The sequence below is a fragment of the Ptychodera flava genome, chromosome 11 (genome assembly GCF_041260155.1).
Source record: "Ptychodera flava strain L36383 chromosome 11, AS_Pfla_20210202, whole genome shotgun sequence".
NCBI classification, from domain to species: Eukaryota; Metazoa; Hemichordata; class Enteropneusta; family Ptychoderidae; genus Ptychodera; species Ptychodera flava.
In genome coordinates this window covers 28,963,346-28,983,937 of record NC_091938.1, presented here as the reverse complement: position 1 = coordinate 28,983,937, position 20,592 = coordinate 28,963,346, and the positions used below count along the sequence as shown (strand labels likewise).

Genomic DNA, 20,592 nt, shown 5'->3' with positions numbered 1-20,592 from the left:
GTCATACTGAGGTGTACATACTTTCACTGCGTTGGTTGCTTCGACGTCGTCGTGCTTGTGTACACTTCCGTCGGCATTTGCATTTTCTCGTTCTTTACGAGAAATTGAACTCTCGCGAAAGTTTTTTATCGGTCGTCTGACGGGCCCAACTTTTTTATTATGACGGAGTTAGAGGGTTAGTGTCCAACATGGCGGGCGGGCCGAATGACTCTCTACTAGCTTATTTCAACATTGGCACAGCGAAATATGTGGCGTTTGTCCTTGGAGTCGCTCTGGTGTCGATGCACGGAGTCAGATATATGCTTGAAGGTAAGGTATACAAAAACCTCTAGTGATTTGTGATCTTGTCAACGCAAAGTATAATTTATTTCGGGCGCTTTTGGTCAATCCCTGCGTCGTGTCGTCGAAGCAGGATTTCGGCACGAATAAAACATATACGTGTTATGCGTGGCTTTTCATGCGCTCACGTATATTTAAAGCACAGTAACAGCAATAGACCGCTGCCACTGTCCAATCTATTCAACAGTTCCACGCGTCATAGCTAACACCATTGAGAAAGCGATAGAGATAACAAATTCCGGGAATCGGCAATCCGCGAAAGCGAGACTGTGTTATTGCAACAACTTGTGTTAACCTGCAGGTCGTCCGAAATGTGATATTTCTTAAAAGTTTAATTCCTAATAAAATTGTTATTGGAATTCAATAATAGTAAAGTAATAGGGATTTAAGAGAATGGATTGGGCCCATATCATGATTACATAAGTGATTCGGCTTTTTTTATTGTAGTTCAAATTATGAATTTGATGGCAACAGTAGTCCGTAAGTACTTCAGGCTAATAAAGGTACCATCATTTATTACTAATCAAAGCAGGGTAAAAGAAAGCTCTCAAAGCAAAGCCCGGACAAGTGGTGCTTGTGTTTTTATTCAATTCAGTTCATGGATTTGATGGAATTTTACACTGAAAGTATGTTTTATTTTTTGGTCACTTATGGTTCGAAGACAGACAGATTCAATCTTGTATTTGCATTAGTACCCTAAACTAAACTTTACATTTGTAAATCTAGGTGCATAGTATTACGGTACTACATGGACATGCAGCCATATAACACTGACACTGTACCTCTCAGTAAGCTCGCCACAAAAGTAGCACTTGCATACAGTTAAGGTGGTATTGTGCCTCGAAAGTGAAAGACTTAAACTTTTGCTCAAACTTTCCTTAAAGAATCTTTCAACCGTTCTCTTTTAAAATCAAGTTAAAAATTGGGCGTCACCGAGCAAATTTTGGTACCAGAGAAACAAACCAAAGATAATTAGATTTACCAATATTTGAAATTCAAAATGGCAGCCATCCCTGTGTTAACAAAATGGAGAAAAATAAAAATTTGCAAATTTCGAAAAACAAAGCCGATGAGAAGTTTTCTTACACCAAGAGCTTTAAAATGAGCCCTCACAAGTGGTTTATCAGAAAAGAATTGGAAAAGTTTGAGAGTCCGAATGTCTGTTCCTAAGGTGCGTTCTACATCTACCTTAGAACAGGATGTACAGCAGTGTCTGTGTTCATGCGTACCGGTACATCGTTTGGGGCAGAACATACAGTGTATCTGTTGGCTTGATTCCAACTTGCCTTGTGACTCACATTGGTGTTTGCTCTGACAAATATTTAATTTATTGAAACTGTGTTGCTGTGACACTTTTTATTTTCCTTAAATTGCATTTGGTTTAATTTTAACTCAAGAAGAGTTATCAAAACTTCCATAAAGTGCGATGAAAAATAATTACCGGTAGCTCTCCTTTGGTGTATATGATATGGTAAAAGCTCATGGGATCAGTCTTTGTTAGTTTTCTTAGTGTAGACACTGTATGTATGAATAAACCAGTATGTTTAATGTATATATGTCTGTATGTACATGTATATATTCATTTCTCACAAAAACTGCTGTCTGAAAACAAGAAATACTTGGTTTGAAAATGGACTATGTATTGAACTAAATTGAATTTCTTCAAATACAAATGCAAGTCTGAAAAAATATTCAAATGAGCTCAAAACATATTGAATAAAACGGAAATACTAGGGAAGTCAGGGACTACTGTTTAGATTGTTCTTAAATTTGTATGTACAACCTCAAGTATTCATTTCAATTGTAGTAGCTTCAATTTGATGATAAAAAGTTACTTTTCACAAGTATTGTTAGATTGCTTTGAAGTTATATTTACAAGTCCCTACAGATATTATCATAGAAATACTGAAATCATGAAATAAACAATATTGTAATTTTCAAACAAACTTATTTTTTAGGATATTTTTGCAAGTTATGTCAAAGAACTCTTTGTTCAGGAGCCAATTCCTTTGAAATTTAGATTGAAGGTTAGTCAGAATGGCCATACTGAATTTTATTCAGATTATTACTGAGATAGCAACAATCGGTGTTTTTGCTAAGGTTGAGGAATATTGGTAAATGATTTGGGAACCCTGGTAACATTTCTGCTGTCCCCTAATCTGATTGCATTGATATGCCAAGGGGAACCCCGGTAAAATGACTGGGGAACCCTGGTAACATTTATCTGCTTACTTCCCTTAGCAAAAACACTGAACAATGAATAGTTTATAGCATTTTCGTATTTATATGGTGCTATTTTTGCTTCTATGACTGTTGAGTGCACAGTGTAGTGATTTAAGAAGCATTTAGTAGGATCAAGTGAGTTTTTGATCAATTTTCGGTAAGAACACAGTGCTGATTGTGAGTTGTGTCGCCTGTAAAAGATATTTTAGTAATTTTAGCCATGCCATGTCATGTGGTACCAAGTTTGTAAATAGTTAACTAACAGTAATCCATCCATTCTTGATCAACATTCAATTTTCCAAAGAGACTTACTTTTATTTGATGCAAATGACAATAAAAAACAAAGCATCTCGTAGCTGTTACCAGTCAGAGCCTAACTGCAAATTTGTGTTGAATGCAATGTCAGCTGTGCCATAGGTGTCGTGTCAACAGACAGACAGCAGTGACAGTGCGTGAACACAGAGACTAACAGTGGCAGCTAAAACATGTTATTCACCACTGGTCTTAACTATTTTAAGTTACATTTTGCGCTATGTGGAAACAAAGTAAACTGGTCCAGTGACTGGGTCTTTAGTTTACTTTAATTATTGCCCGCATATTTCATTAATACCAAAGCATCTCTAATCTTAACTCTTCAAGTCCCATTAGAAATTTCTGAAACTTTGTTTTCGGAAGCCATAGACTGGTACATGTACATTAAAACTGTCTTGAATGAAAATTACTTTCTTGAGTCTGGTAGTGTATCAATTTAGAACAAAGGGCACACGGCCTGTAGTTCTTTGAAAAATGATCCCCCTCCCATTTTTGTTTTGTATGTTGATTGGAAGTTATTGTTCAGGTCCTCAAAGTATGTTGAAACACCCTCCATTTAGCTTGTCACTGCAGTTTGTATACATGTACATGTAAAGTGCAATATTATGTATGGTTTGTTACATTTGAAACCTAGTCTAGACCAGAATTCATATTGTATAAAAAAAATGATGCAGTCTATGCATACACAGACTGAGTCAACAACCTGAATCATGTGTATCTGAACATGCTTTGGGAAGAAGAACAAGAAACTGTGGTTCACATACAAAAGAGGAATAGCAAAAATATTGTCAAGTGTGTGTTACAGCTACTGGCCGTTTAAGCCTTTTAAGTTTGAATTATTCAAAATCAGGTTGAAGCTCAAGGTATACTCACAGATGATCAGTGGTACTACATTATCGCCACTGTCACTGTCAGTTGAACTGGTTCACCCCAGTTCAAACAGGTCCACAATCACCATTGATAGTCAATTGGTTTTTGCCAAATCATGGTATAAATGACAAATCATAATCCTTACAGTATGGTGTGTTGTAGAAATAGAAGTCAGTTGAAGTCTTGCTTTTAATGTGTGTTGTTATTTTACATTTCATAATTTTTAGGGCTCTTCAAACAATTTAGCGCGTTAAAATATATCATATGACCTTTAAAAGTTATACTAAGCCGGCACATTTCTTTCCTAACGTTAAACCCTTTTCATGCCAGGTTCAACTGTTAACATCAGGTTATACACTGTATACCTGATAGTGACTGCTGAGAATGGCAGGGAGCAGGTGATCTCTTTTTGCCACCTCTCGTAAACATGTTCCAATTGTTTTCAATAGAATGGGTGAACCTAAATTTACGAGGAAATAGGGAGTGAAGAGATGAAGTGTCTACCCTTTACCTGACAACATATCTTGCAGATTGTTTCTCTCAGAGCAACAGTGGTCATACAGTATTATAATGGATGAGAGAAATCATCCCAAACTTCAAATTGGTTTGACACTGTCAAGTTTCTGTTTCACTTGTAGTCGGCACATCTCTTGATTTGCAGAACACTTGAAACTGGTCTTTACACATTGACCTGCACTGTTCAACCTCTAATGGCCTGTGAACAGATCCGCAGTCACTATTAACATCAAATTCCTCAGTGTCCAGGTTTTTAAGGACATGTCAACATATTTGACAAGTATGATATTGAAAATGTGTATCAGATAGACAAACAATTATTTTCATTGGAGTTCTTTCAGGTCATGACCCTAACAGTAACACACCTCACACATGTATATTCAGAAGATACCAGAAGTACGTAGTAATCTATCATACCATTGGCTACAGATTGACATGTCAATCACATACAAATACTGATGCCAGTACTTGAGATGTTTATTTTGTGTAGTCAATAGCTGTATGTTTTGTGATAATGGAAAAAAAAGGAAATGTCATAGGAATAGATAAATTCATGTAAATTTTTCTGACATAACTTTATTATAACATAAATCTATTATTGGTAGGATCCTTAACATAACATTTGTCTAGTATATTAATAGATAATACCATTCCTGTTTAACAGTCCAAAACTTCAATAATGCCGTACTAATAGTCTCATAACAGTACCCGGTAATAAAGTAATAAAACTTAAATTACAGTCTTTCATCAACAAATATGTAGAGACTCTGTATACAGGCACTACTGAGCACCAATCAATAATGCAGCATTTTCTTCTCTGACTTGACGTGCCAAGTGCTGGTACAATTCCGCTGAAAAGGCCAAGGTCGACAACAAATGAGATAATCCAAGAGTACTGTCGTGTACTTGCAGTGTAGATGTGAAATATCAGGGCTCGCCTGTGAGGGAGAAAATTGCTAGCCATTCAATTGGCAAAAAAACATTTTGTGAGTTTGAGCAACCATTCCGCAATTCGTCAAAATTGGGGAAAATTCATCTTAGTCCATTTACATACAGAAATGTGAGGATATGCAGTACGTTGTTGTTGTCAAAAGTATAAACTCTTGAAAATATACATTATAAAGTTTGTGTCAGATTTGTGAAGGTGTTTTCCCATTGAAAAGGTTACTTTTACAACTGTCTGATAGTGTAACTTGCACAATGGAATCAATAGATCGTCTGTACAGATAGTGTCTCATGTACATAAAATAAACAATGATTGGGTTGATGGGACAGGGTTGATGGCACGTGTTTTATTTGAAGATTCCTGACCTTGTCTGTTTGGTGTGCATTAGATGAATACAGATTAGCTTATTAATTGAATCGTGTCTCGCATGCGGTATTGATGAAGTTCAGTCCAGACTTAAGTTAATACAAAGTCATACTGGTAGCTTAATCAAGTTCATAACAGTAGATGTTTAATCATTTTACAATGATTAAACATCTACTGTTATAAACTTGATTAAGCTACCGGTCTCAATAGATCAATAGATCGTCTGTACAGATAGCGTCTCATGTACATAAAACAAACAATGATACACTGTACAGTGCTAAATACAGGTACATGTACAATCTCGAGGGTATTGATAATTCCTTTCTTTACCAATATATTTCTTCACCAGTTTGATCTCCAAGTCTAGTCTTCTCCTGCTCACAAAACCAGTAGCAAGAATGCTACATGTATACCTTACTCTACCGTATATTCCCAGACATGCATGTACATGTATTGCGTGTTCACACCGTGGTATACAGTATCTAGTAATAAAACAAACAGCATGCCAGCTGACAGCTTTACTGGTATCACAAGGTTATAAAAAACTAACTCTGCTAAATCCAAAGTGCAATTTCACATTTGAACCCTTGATGGCACAAATACAGCGATCTGATTGGTCGAAATGTGAAAGTAACCATGCGATATTCACACTTTTAAATACTCTTAATATTTTTTCCTGTTGACAATTTTTTTGTACCGTATAATAATTTAGTCTGAAAGATTAGTAATGGTAGTCAGAAACTGGTAATATCCATAGAGCCGTAGATTTTCATATTATTACCAAGATACCAATGTGGTAGAAAATATATTACTATTGAAATTTACTATACATGTACATTGCGCTTCACATCCATCGTCAGCCTTATTGCTAAACCTGTACCATTCCACAGAGTGGATGAAAAGAATAACCATTCTTTTCACTAGGTTTCTCTCACAAGTGGGGAATGTCACCCACTGCTTGAAAATTTGGTGGGATTTGGTTGTGATTGGGAGGGACTGTAATAAATTATTCAAATAAAGATTTTTCAACAAATTAAGGTTATGACATCGATCAAATCTCTTTTTCTCATCCAACTCTACTTGATAGTCTTTCAACTTTATCAATTTACTATGGCTACAGATATTGTGTTAAATCAACAATGTGATCGTAACTCATAGTTTGTAACCTGATTATGGTGTAGAATGCTACTGTCAATACTCTCTCCTCATTTATATCTCAAATCTCATTATAGAGGGGCGACATCTTGCATGTTTGAGTTCATTTGAAGGGGCTCGTCGTTTACATGTAAATCGGCAGAGTGTGCATTCTGGAGAAAACACTGAGTATAAACCAATTATTAAAAAATAGAAAAAAGTAACAGTATTTTCAACAGAAAGAGGAAAAAACTGGAAAAGAAGTGAAACTTTTGTGTGTACATGTATGTATTACTGGTTGCACCCACTCACTGCTAATACATGTACTCATAATCATACTTCTACTGTATGTAATATACAGAAAAGAGAACTCTGAGACAAACATACAGTATTCCTCACATCCAAGTTTTGTAATGCTCAGGTATTCTTATAATACATGGTCTGGTGTATCTGAAATAAAAAGGTGATGATACAATTGTTTTGAAGACATCAAACCATGGCAGGCTAAAAATCCGTTTTAGAGATAGGTTGATCTTTTATGCTATTGTTATGTCTTTATTTTTCTGCGGTCCTTCACTAAATAAAGACCGCAATACCAATACCGTATAAGACCAACCCGCTTCTATATCTAATTTTACTAGTGAATAGTTTGGGATGGTCTTTTCAATGTCGTCTTTTGTGGCAACAAAGCAAGACAGCAGTTTTCGCGAACCAGAGACTTTGTACCAGTAGTATTTCCTTTGATGACGTCAAAATTTACACGTACACATTTAATAATAGTGTGAAGAATAAACCAATTTTACATAAATCTAGGCTCGTCACTGTAAAAACTACAGCATACAACACTGATATGAATGTCATGAATGTCAAAAAAACTTTCAGATTTTCTAAAACAAATTTTGATATTGCCAGGAAATTTCACTTGGACTTTGGTAGTCGTATCCTACTATCGTGACTGTCCACAGCTGTGACATATTTTGCATATCAGCTGTTACCTTAGTGGCATTGTGTGACGTATGAAATTGGAAACGTTTCATATTGTAGCCATCATTATTATTTCTCTTTCATCAGAATTTATGAGTCTGATCTCCCTATTTTGAGTACAGAGCCACATTTTTGTCACGCAACAGTTATTGCCAGACAGAAAATCAGAGGAAAAAAGAGTAGCCTCTCAAAGAGTCACATGAAAACTTTAGTGAATACATACATTGTTTGTATATGTAACTTATATCTATAAGGTTCCAATTTAGCTCATGTTAAAAGGAATGCTAACAGTTGCACTGTATGACGTGTACAACATGACAGTGTATGCCATTTTCTCATCTTTTTGACAGTGTTTGCCTGTAGGACTATTTAAGTACTGTTAATGTATAGTGAACCTGTCTAAACCAAACCCTGTCTAAACTGGAAACCCGTCTAAACTGAACCCTTTTCTCAGTCCCATTCCAACAGAACCCTTTGTTAAAAGTTAAGTTAAACCAGACTCCTCTCCATACCGAACAATTTTCTCAGTCCCTGAATGGTTCAGTTTAGAGAGGTTTTACATTGACATGGATGCTTCATGTGAACATCTGATTTTTCCTCTTAATCCAACAGCTCAGACTGGCATTTCTTTTCCAAATTTTGTCAAGAAGAAATATTTTGGTTGAAAGTACACTCATCTCTGGATGGACTCACAAATTATACTGTCTAAGTCTTGTGCAGTTTAATAAGTTATCTCTTCAATGGCGTCAACGTTTTGAATATTGATTTACATGTATATTTTTGAAACATCAAAACATCAGTCTCACTGCACTAATACCACTCAAAATATTTTGCCATGATTAAAGTTGATGATCTAGTTGCATTCATTAATTTCTTTTGCTGACTTAACTAGATCTACCGGTAGCTTGTTGCCTACAACATGTGAGTCTTCAAACCAATGATTACACAAACCACAGTACAACTTGTATTTCAGTTGCCCTAGGATATCAACCTTTATCACTGTCTTCCTGAACACGAAGGAGACACAAAATATGTGATCCCTTGAGTCTTTACAAAACCACTGAAAGTAAATGCTATATATATATCTCACAAGCTGTTTACATGTATTAAAGCAATAAAAAACCACACCCAACAATGATGTGTACATGTACCACAAATTTTGGCATGCCTGTATATGCACAAGCAATGGCCAGTGCAAATATGTCATGAAATGGTCAAAACTGGTGATATGACCATTGCTGAGTTGATTTATACTGGTAGCTATTGTATAATATTAGAGTATATTGAAATACAAGAAAAATCAAAATTGAATTTTTCTCTACACGTAGCTTGTCCGGCTCAAGCATGTTCTACATGTAACCGCTCTATATCATGAATATAGCATTATTTTAGCATCTCAACCGATCAGATTACTGCATTGTGCCATCGATATTGTGGTACATGTATTATATGATACACATGTACCGGTACTGTATATCACCAATTCATAATCATACCAGTTTATACATATACTGTGTACCAATGCAATCTACATGTATGTTCTTAAGCTGGTACATTGAGCACTTCAATATTGCAAGTAATACAGCAACATTTTTTTTCTCCCTGGTCCAGATCATAACACCTGTTCAATTCTTCTGGATGATGGATATCATTTGACGTACAGTGATTGGCAGCCAAGAGGATGTATGATGCACAATTACTCCAAAAGGTAATAATATCAATTAGATTAACTTTAATTAAATCGTATCACGCCCGAAGCCCCAAGAGAGAAGTCCATTTCTAATGACAAAAGCTGTCTTCACATACGTTGAAATACCCAAGTTACACATACTTCAGTGCATTCTTTCCATTTATAAACAATTTAGTCAAGCAATAAAGTAACCCCTCCCAGCCCATAATAGAATGGATGAAAGCAAACTTTGCATGACATAATGTATAACGCGAAGCAAATTACATTATGGAGTGCAAAGTTTGTTTCAAGAGTCCACTATGGGCTTGAAGGGGTACATAATTGTTATTATTATTTTATAGTTTTGGTAATGCCAGTGAATTTGTAGATGAAGAAAACATCTGGTGCGGCAATTGTACAATACTGGATAATTGGCTACACTGTCAGTAATAATCTGGGGAGGGTGGGGGGTATGACGTCTTAAAATTCACTTGTATTGACAAATAAAGAGAATGTTGGCCCCCTGGCCCCTTACATGATCACAATGCGTACTAGTTGGTAAGTGTCTTCCAATGGCGCAATGGCAACAGTCAAGTGTACCATCAGATGCTAAATTTAACCCTTTGAGTGCTAAAGTCAATTTAAGTCGCCTTCATAAAATATACCCAGGTCCTTATTTTTTCAGAATTTTGCCAAATTTTGATAAAATTTGCAGCCAATGAAATGTGGCGTCCATTTGGTCAAAAATTATCAAGAAACCCCCCCCAAAATTCATAGAGATTAGCAAAATGTTGCACTAAAATTTTGGCGAAAAAAATTACGGCACTCAAAGGGATGAAGAAAAGACAAGAATGACACCACTCACAGTCTCTCTTTCTCTCTTTTGTATGAACAATATGTACAGTGTAATACTCATGATATTGATTTAACCTTTGAGCATCTTTTTGTAAAAGTGGTTGAAATTTAATGAAAAATATTCTTTTGAAGATATTTATGTACAATGTATGTACCGATATGTAAAACTAGTTGTAAAGAATAAGGGCTTGTAGTATTTTGTACAAAAAAAACTTCCATTATTCTTCATTTTGGCAGGGACGGAGAGTACTGTATGAATGATAAGCACATAATGTTGATCGGTGATTCAAGGGTCCGTCAGCTTTTCTTTGAGTTTGCCAGGATGCTTAGTGATCAACAGATTGTTGAAGGCAAAGAACATGAAAGTTTATCCTTCCGTGATAAATCCTCTGGAATTCATCTAGTAAGTTTTCCTCACCCTATCCTTTCTATTTCATTCCAAATGAATTGTTTTCCATACCTACCAAACGATTGTATTAAATTGAAGTAGTTGTGTGTTAAATGTTACAGCACTTACATACATGTATATCATACATCTTGAAAGTGAACACCAAAGCTTTTGCTCAAGCGTTCCCCAATGAAACTTTTCACCATTCTCTGACCAAGTCAATAAATAATTAAAATCAGGGATTATCATACAAATATTGGTAATAGAGAAACAAATTCAAAATGGCTGCCATCCCTGTGTTAACTCTATGGAGAAAAATAAGATTTTCAAATTTTGAAAAAAGTTAAGACCATGGAAATTTTTCTTACTCCAAGAGCTTTAAAATGAACACCCGAGAGTGTAGAAGATCAGAAAAGAACTGTAAAAATTTGAGAGTAAGAATATCCGCCCCCAAGGCACATTCTGCCTTAAATGTTTCATAACATAAATTGTCAAGACCGAGAGGCAACAGAGCTTCATGTACCATGTGTCTATTTTCTGAAGTAGGAAGTTGGAAGAAGGGAGTAGCAAAGCTGTGCTAGTTAGACAGTAACCGCCATCTGCAAGTAGCGGAAGGGTTCGTGCTAGAGTCGTGTCGGACAGCTTGCCAAGAGATTAACCAGCTGTTCTAAGCTTTGTCATGAGAGTGGTGGTGTGGATGATTCATAATTACTTCGGAATGTGCATCGTTGGAAGTTGTTACTCAGGCTACATGTATACGTGTACCTGGCTGCACCTTTCTGATTTTCAAGCATAGTTCTACAAATAGAGAAAAATGACCTGTTTTTAACCAAGAGGACACTCAATATGATTCGAAGCTGTGTACATGTTAATTGGTAAATATTTATAAAGCTGTCCAGAGTATGTCTGAAGAATGCGCCTTGAGGACTGATACTAGAACTCGCAAATTTTTGCAATTCTTTTCTCATCTGCCACTGGTTTGAGCTTATGTTCAAATTTTTGGAGTAAGAAAATTTTCACCATCTTAGTTTTTCAAATAAAAAAAGTTTTTCCCACAGAGTAAACACAGGGATGGCAGCCATTTTGAATTGCCAAAATTTTCCCGGTGACCCCTGATTTTCACTCTTGATTTGATAAGAGAAGAAAGTTTACTAGTATTGGTAATTCAGGATAGCTTGATCAAAAGTTTAAGTCTTTCAGTTTCGAGGCACATGCATCACTTTAACATTGTAAAAAATTTTGTAACCAATAGAGTTCCATATTCAGCTTTACATTGATATCTTTGGTACTTTCATTTAATTCAATAGGATTTTATATGGATGCCTGATGTGAATTTATCAACTGTAGAAGTATATGAAAAACTGGCGAAGGTATGTGACTGTTTGAAGTTGATATCAGCAAATCTTAAGCTCAATTCCTGCATAGTGTACATGTAGGTTGGTATATTGAAATGGCTTTGCCTACACATTGTTTCATTTTATCACAGCAACAATGTACATACGTGTAAACCAGTCAGTACAGACTACAACCAGTTTCTTTTCAAAAGTCTTTTGTATGACCCTGTGTTTGTTGAGTTTTGGCCAAGCGGAAAAACCCAGCAGTATAATTGTTGATTATAGAGTTACAGTGTGATATGGAAATGTGAACATAAGCCAGTGAGCATTGGCACATGTATTGCTACACGGCCTAAGAACAGAAACACTTCTGTTTTTTTACCTCATTTACAATGCAATGATCTAGATGGGGATTTGGGTGATTAAAAATGACCGTGGAAACCTGGTAATATTTCTAGCCGCTCACACTTGGTGAAATGGAAACACTTGCTAAATTGAAAAGAAACTGATTGTAGTCTGTACTGACTGGTTTACATGTATTTACATTGATGCTGTGATATTGAAACATTCTCAAATGTACTGATAAAGTCAGTTATAAATACAGCGTTATATTGAAATAACATGGCGTAGCCTACATGTATACATTATACATTTGGGCCCATGACAGAAAATATGCATATTCTTGGCACAGATTGTATTTGCTACATGATAGATCTGTATCAAAGTGAGATCTGTTGATACAAAGTTTCAACTTCAATAACCTTTCAATAAAATTTTAGGAAGTATTCACCTATGAGAAATAGCTGTCCCTTTCATTCCACCAACTCACCAATTTTATTTTGATAAATGCATGTTTTTAGAAACGTACATGCAGTGCAAACAGCAACATGTTTTTGTAACTACGTAAAGAAAGCATTTTAGCTTGCAGATGTTTTTTTATGATGGTTCCACATATCCTGGCATCGGACACTTTCAATATCAAGGTTTTTATGATTGTTTGGCATAGTTTTGGCACACAGCAGCCCACACTGTCCCTGATCAGTCAATCCTTTGTATTCCATGTCAGGTGTCCTACTACCGGGTATGCAGTTCATGGACAAGCAGGATCAGTGATCTAGAAACTCGTTTAAAATTTAATCTTAATTTATGGCCACTTTTCAACGATAACAGAGCGCAGTAGTGTTCTCCATCTGAACAACAGGTGTTTCAAGATACATGTACTTCCGCAGGGATTATTAGAACATACTGTAAAGTACTTTACATGGAGATACACATATTACTGTTACCAAATGAGAACAGATATCATGAGATTCCCTTCTGATATTCCCTTCTGATCTACATCAACACACATATATACACACACAAACACACAGACACACACTACTGTTACCAAATGAGAAGAGATATAGTGAGATTCCCTTCTGAATATATTATATATATATATATATATATATATATATATATATATATATGTATATTCTGAAGGGAATCTCACTATATATATCTATAAATCTCTCTCTCTCTATATATATATACATATATATATATATCTTGAACTCATATAGGAGAAGTTTTACGCATTTAATAACAATGTCATTATATTGTGCCCCATGTTCTATGAATTAAAGCAAGCTTTTGCACATTCATCCTGCAACATTGACCTTCAGACGTTGAGCTATCAACCAGGGGATGAATAGTTCTATGAAATGATAATTTTTGAGGTACAAGAAGATCTTCTCAAAACAATTCTCAATTCTATGTCAATGATTCAGAGCCAAAACTTGACACAACTTTTAAATGTTTTGAAATTCAAAATACACTAATTTGCTGTGATGATTTCCAACTCAGGACACAGAACCTCCACACTTTGTGATTCATGGTGCAGCCAGTTGGGCCATCAAATATCGCAATGCTACAGTGCAAGCCTTTGAAGAATACAAAAGTAAGTGTTCAAAAACCTGCATGTTAGTTTGATAATATATTAGTCCAGCTTACCAGTTAATGCAGTCTAGTTAGTTGGGCATGCAGTCTACTTTGCTTCGCCTGCATTTTATTTTGCAAGTACATTAGTCCAGCTTACCAGTCTATGCAGTCTAGTTAGGTAGGTTTGCAGTCTTGTTTGCCTGTCCTGCATTTTAGTTTGCTAATACAATAGTCTAGCTTGCCAGTCTACATGTATGTACACTGTAGTCTAGTTAGGTAGGCTTGCAGTCTAGTTTGCCTGACCTGCACTTTAGTTTGCTAAAACATTAGTCTAGTTTGCCAGTCCATGCAGTCAAGTTTGCCAGTCAAGCAGTCTAGTTTGTCTGTCCATGCATGCATTCTTCCTCATAAAAGTACATTGAAGTTCTCCATTCTGTTACAGTGTATGTCAAATAGTCTGGCAAATTTACCAGACTTACTGCAAAAACATTGTTTCCAGTCTCAGATTGCTTGGCGTTCTCACCTTTGTAGAAATGAGCAGTGGTATAATTTGAAGAGATTTTGAATGTTTGGTCCATAATCATAAATCGAATTACTTTGGAATCATAAATTTTCATGAAGATTCCATTTTGCTGGTTTAATACTTAATATGGTTTCAGTATAAAAGATTAATTTTTTTTTTACTGATTTGCCGATTAAACAAACTATACTGAACATTTTCACATGGATTAATGCAGCAGATTTCATTTATCAGTGAAAGTAATGAAATGAAGTCCTTGTGAATAAATACTTTAATAGTACGTATGTCACAGGGACAGAGCAGCAAATGCTCATTTGAAAATTTTAGATGAAACTGAATATTCAGACTGTTAATAGGCCAAACCCAGAATTCGAATCGACCACGGTACAAACAAAGCCATGTGCGCAAACGCGCATAGACGTACGTGTATCTCCATACGTGTTAGTACACATGTGGGCTTGTTTGTACCGGCATCACGTGATTATTTGGGCGTACTGAGTCTGTAGAACGCATCGCGTCCTTTTTATTCCGGAGTAGAACCATTGCATGCACATTTTGTAATGATTAAAACTTACCAGACTCAGTTACATAATGTATCTTTATTTCTATTACATATGCAAACTCACTTGATATGAGATGGCTTTGAATCAATAGCATATCAAGTATTTCAAGCAGACATAATGTAAAGATTTTGAAGGCTAATGTATGGGAGAAAACCTCTGTACAAACATATTCTAAGTGAAATTCTCACTCATTCTCTCTTGTTTCACACTATCACAGAAAATCTGACCACATTGGCGCCTGTCATGAGTAGTTTGGCACAAAGCACTGATGTTCTGTGGATGTTACAGCGTAAGTAATTATTTAAAAGTAAAAAGAAAGTAATTCACACATGCCAGTGATTTTACATCCTTCTACAGAAATACCTGTACTGCACAATCTGCTGACAGCCTAGTACATAGTATAGGGATAAGTACTGGGTATGTATGTCTGATATTTCCAATTCAGGTCACATCTATGACGATTACAGAGCAGCTGTTACATATTGAGTTGTAGGAGGAATATTAATAAGGAAATGAATATTTCATTGCACGCGTAAAACATTGTATAATTACCAGTGTGTATCATAACTACTTAATGCTGACCAGATGTGAAGACACTCTCGCAAAACATCATGAAAGTATCACATTGTGGTCAAACATTTGATAGTTTTAGTTAGCACTAAGTGTGTAATGTAAACCATGCAAAAAGATACCAGTAATTTTATAACTGGGTGATGCAGTGTTGGTGAGAATCTGAGACATAATTTGATAATGTTAATGTGAGTGTGATAGTCAGAATTTGTGTGTACTTTTTAGCTACTATAGACTATAGTCTATAGAAGCTATTGGGATGGGTATCCGTCCGGCGTCCGGCGTCAGTCTGTATGTATGTATGTATGTATGTATGTATGTATGTATGTATGTATGTCCGTTTGTGAGGCGTCCGTCCACTCAAATATCTTGAGAACCGCAGTACTTACTGATTTGATATTTGTTGTGTAGATGAAAAATACGATTTTGAGAAACTATTTTTTTTAATTTTTTGATATTGTTGAAAATAGGCAAATTAATGCCAAAAAAGGTGTTTTTGGTAAAAAATCTTCTTCTTCATAACCGCTGGTCAGACAGCTTTGTTATTTGGTATACAGGTCCCTAGGGGTAACCCAACTTAGACTTGTTCAAATTGTGATGAAATATGCAAATCTGTATTTTTAAGGAATTTTTTTGTCATTTTTGGTCAAAATTTGACTTACATTGTATGTAATTCTTGTACTGTATAAACCCTATCAATTCACCCAGAAAAAAATAATTAATATGATTTTAAATAATTGAATTAATTAGGAAATCATCAAAGCCAAAATAATTTTAGTGTAGAATTATCAGAAAGTTCAACTTTTTTTGACAGTTCATAGTGAGATGCTTACCATCTTGGAGGATTAAAACATGTAAAGGCAACTTTCCTGAATCCCAACTTTGACATATTCTGAACCGTCATTTATTGTGCCCTGTATGTTATCTAAAAGAAATTGCTCAAAATAGTCAATAGAGATAGAGATAGAGATAGAGAAAGTTCTAATTTCCATTTATGGTTGACTTGGTAAGGATAAAATAAAATTACTTTTTGAGGAAAAAAATAGAGTGGTCAATTAAAAGAGTGGTCAAAGTGATAGGTTTTTATGGTAAAGCTGGGCTGTATAAAGATTCCTCATGTGCTATTTATAGCAATTATGCAATCTGTGTAAACAGTGCAATGAAAGTGTAACATGATTCCTTATAATGCTTTTGATGACCTTGAACTTCTTAAGTTTCAAACCTTTGTCTCTTCAGTGTGCTTTCTCTGAGTATGTACAGTCTCAACTTATTAAACAGAACTCACAATGTTAATCAAAGATATCCACCTTCTTCATCAATACATGTGTCACAAAAGGTTATTCTCTACATAACTCAACAGAGCTCTGTCAACTGTTGAGTTGCTTGTTCTTTCAAAACCGCTGGTCAGACAGCTTTAATATTTAGTTTACTTGTCCGTAGGATGACCTTAGTGAGATAATTTCATACAGTAAGGAAATACTTAATTTTGTATCCATGTCTATAGTAGCTTCAGGGACTTTGGCCGTATGTTTATAGCACAGACTCAATGAAACACCAGAACGCTCAACCCTTCCTTAGAGATAGTGTACAGTGAGTGCTATCTTTTCATTATGGTAGTGTGTGCCTCGAAAGTGAAAGACTTAACACTTTCACCACCATGGTTTGTCCCAAATCCATTGTTTTCTATGGTAAAGTTGGACCTGTATACAGGGAACTGGGGGTGAAAGGGTTAAACTTTTGCTCAGGCTTTCCTTAATGAAATTTTCAATCATTTTCTTAACAACTCAAAAATAAAAAATCAGGGGTCAGTGTACAAATTTTCGATAACTAGAGAAAAAAATACCCAATAGTTACTGAGTTTTGAAATTCAAAATGGCCGCCATTCCTGTGTGGGAAAAATTGAATTTTTGATTTTTCGAGAAGCTGAGACATTGAAAACGTTCCATACTACCGGAGCTTCAAAATCAGCCAGACCCCACAAGTGGTACACCAAAAACATATCGGAAAAATTTTGAAGACTTAGTGTGAATATCTGCCCTGAGGTGCTTTCTCCCATACATGTAAAGTTGGCAAAGCTGGAGAACATCTGTGTGCATAGAATACCTGTTGATCATAAGTGACAGGCTTTAATCACAGTGTTTCCTCCATCTTTGGTGCATCGTATACCTAGGCTCCATGGTTGTGTGTGGTGTTGTCTAAACACATTTAACCCCTTGACTACCAAGGCCAATGTATTCCTATATACCAGGCCCCTTATGTAAATATTGATAAAATCTGGGGTGTGGTCATTGCATGAACACTGCTTAGAGTAAAAATTAAGTAAGTACCAATAAACCATATATTTTCTGAATCAGCATGAAATTCCCCACTATCTTAGGAGAAACCACAATAGGTCTTTTTTCTTTCATCCTGTTGTTGCAAGTGACGTCGTCAATGAATTACGCTCCATAGATCCAAAAAAGGCCACCGGTCACGATTATATTCACCCTTCATTAGTCAAGGATGCTGCTGATTATATTTCCAGTCCCCTAGCACATATTATCAACCTTTCTTTAGCTCATGGTTACTTTCCAGATGCACTTAAATTTGCCAAAATTACAGCTCTTTATAAAAAGGGGTCTCCTTTTGATGTTGGGAACTACAGACCGATTTCAGTTTTACCTGTCTTTAGCAAAATTTTTGAAACACTTGTAAATAAGCAGCTTATCTCCTTCCTCGAAAAACATAACATTCTCTCACAAACTCAATATGGCTTTAGAAAGAAATATAGCACTAAACTTGCCCTGGCAGATATTATTGCAGAATTAACAGATCAAATGGATAATGGTTGCACAACTGTTGGTATATTTGTCGACCTTAAAAGGCATTTGACACTATCAACCATGATATACTTTTACAAAAACTCGAATTTTATGGAATAAGAGGTCACCCACTACTTTGGTTTAGAAATTACTTTGAAAATCGCAAACATTCAGTTGTAATAGATGGAAAAGCGTCAGAACCACGTCAAATTACATGTGGAGTTCCACAGGGTTCCATTCTAGGGCCAACTCTTTTTTGATATATATCAATGACATTAATAACTCTACTAGCTACTTTAATTTCAGACTTTTTGCTGATGACACTAATGTTTTTAAATCTTTAGACTCTCAAACACTACATCTCAACCACATAAATAGTGAATTTCATAAAATCAACGATTGGTGCATGGCGAACGAATTAACTGTTAATGCAGAAAAAACTAATTACATGGTAGTTAAAACACGTCAAAAACGTGTAACTTTACACGGTAATTTATACCTTGGAAATCAACAGATTAAGGAAGTTTCATCAGCTAGTTATCTTGGTGTAACAATTGACAGTTCCCTTTCCTGGAAACCACACATTAAGAATGTGATAAATAAAATAACCCCCAAAGTTGGAATTATCTCACGTCTTCGACATTTCGTTCCAAAGTTTATTCTACTTCAACTCTACAATGCCTCATTCTACCACACTTAACGTACTGCTTAGAAATATGGGGAAATACTTACACTACTTTCCTTGAACCTATTTACCGCCTACAAAAAAAATTGTCCGTTTGATTAGTTTTTCTGATTTTCATGCCCACTCAAATCCCCTCTTTCGTCAACTAAACATCCTTCATATTTTTAAATTAAGTAATTACTGTTCTTGCCTTTTTGTTTTTGATTTCAAAAATAACGGTTTTCCAATCACTATTAACAATTGTTTTGAACTTCCTCGCCATGGGTACTCTACACGATCAGTAGAGCATAGCAATTATTGTATTCCTAAAACAAGGCTTACAGTCACACAACACAACATTAAGTATGCAGCAATTAAACATTGGAATTCTCTACCTTCTTCATTAAAGCAAATAACGTGTAGACAAAGGTTCAAAGTAGAATTAAGAAACTACTTAATGAACATATAACAATATGTATCTTTTTTCTTGAGTTGTTTATGTATCCAATGTATTTTATTTCCTCTTATCTCCGATATGTATTTTTGTCTTACTTGAGCCCTTTATGGCATCAATGATTGCAGTTATTAGCTGAGTAGTGGGCCATGGACTCGACTAGTCCTTATGGACTATTTCTATGGTCCAAACAGATAAAGTCATACTTTCACAGTGACTGTAATATTTTTCTTGTAATTGTCCGTTTATCTGGTTGAATAAACAATTCAATTCAATAAGTGACAGGCTTTAATCACAGTGTTTCCTCCATCTTTGGTGCATCGTATACCTAGGCTCCATGGTTGTGTGTGGTGTTGTCTAAACACATTTAACCCCTTGACTACCAAGGCCAATGTATTCCTATATACCAGGCCCCTTATGTAAATATTGATAAAATCTGGGGTGTGGTCATTGCATGAACACTGCTTAGAGTAAAAATTAAGTAAGTACCAATAAACCATATATTTTCTGAATCAGCATGAAATTCCCCACTTTTTCATACATAAATTTTGTATTTCCAGGTCACGTGACTGATCACATGACACGTCATGTGACCAGAGTTGGCAAAGAATATGAATATTTGAAGCATCAGGACGTTTTGAATCCATAAAATGATGCAAATTTGAATACAGTTGCAATTTTCATGGCATTGTCTTTACATATATGTAATAATAACTACCCTTTACTTTATTTATAGATGTACCTATTTAAGATTTTTCTCGCAAGAGGCAGAGTAAATGAATCATAAACATCAGCATCTGACATGATTCTGTATTTGAAAATCAACACATTTTATATTTGTAAACACCTGCTTTAAGTCTTCCTTGCAGAAACATGCATCTAAAATGGTTATGATTTATCAAAGAATATTTCACAATATTTAAAAATACATTTTAGGGAACAACATATCACATGACCAAACACATGACCAGTCATGTGACCAGTCATATTGATAATATGGCTGCTATAAAATTTCACTGGCTTATAGTAAAACACTGTATTTCTTCTAGTTTCATTCACGAATATTGCTGTTAATAGAACATATTTACATATAAATCATTTGTTTTCAATAAATAAACATTTAATTTCATTAAAAAAAAACCATAAACATCTTCGCGATCG

The 20,592-nt window shown here is 35.3% G+C and overlaps 1 protein-coding gene across 2 annotated transcripts in view; it reads left to right on the top strand.

Annotated features, from left to right (window-relative positions):
* Nucleotides 1-150: 150 nt before the first annotated feature.
* Nucleotides 151-20,592, top strand: part of LOC139144021 (N-acetylneuraminate (7)9-O-acetyltransferase-like) — a 40,696-nt gene continuing 20,254 nt past the window's right edge. For both annotated transcript variants that reach the window (XM_070714664.1, XM_070714663.1), the window contains exons 1-6: nucleotides 151-309; nucleotides 9,302-9,398; nucleotides 10,452-10,617; nucleotides 11,910-11,972; nucleotides 13,785-13,878; nucleotides 15,160-15,231. In XM_070714664.1, coding sequence (XP_070570765.1) covers nucleotides 189-309; nucleotides 9,302-9,398; nucleotides 10,452-10,617; nucleotides 11,910-11,972; nucleotides 13,785-13,878; nucleotides 15,160-15,231 — 613 coding nt within the window. In that variant the 5' untranslated portion in view covers nucleotides 151-188. The remainder of the gene's footprint in view (nucleotides 310-9,301; nucleotides 9,399-10,451; nucleotides 10,618-11,909; nucleotides 11,973-13,784; nucleotides 13,879-15,159; nucleotides 15,232-20,592) is intronic.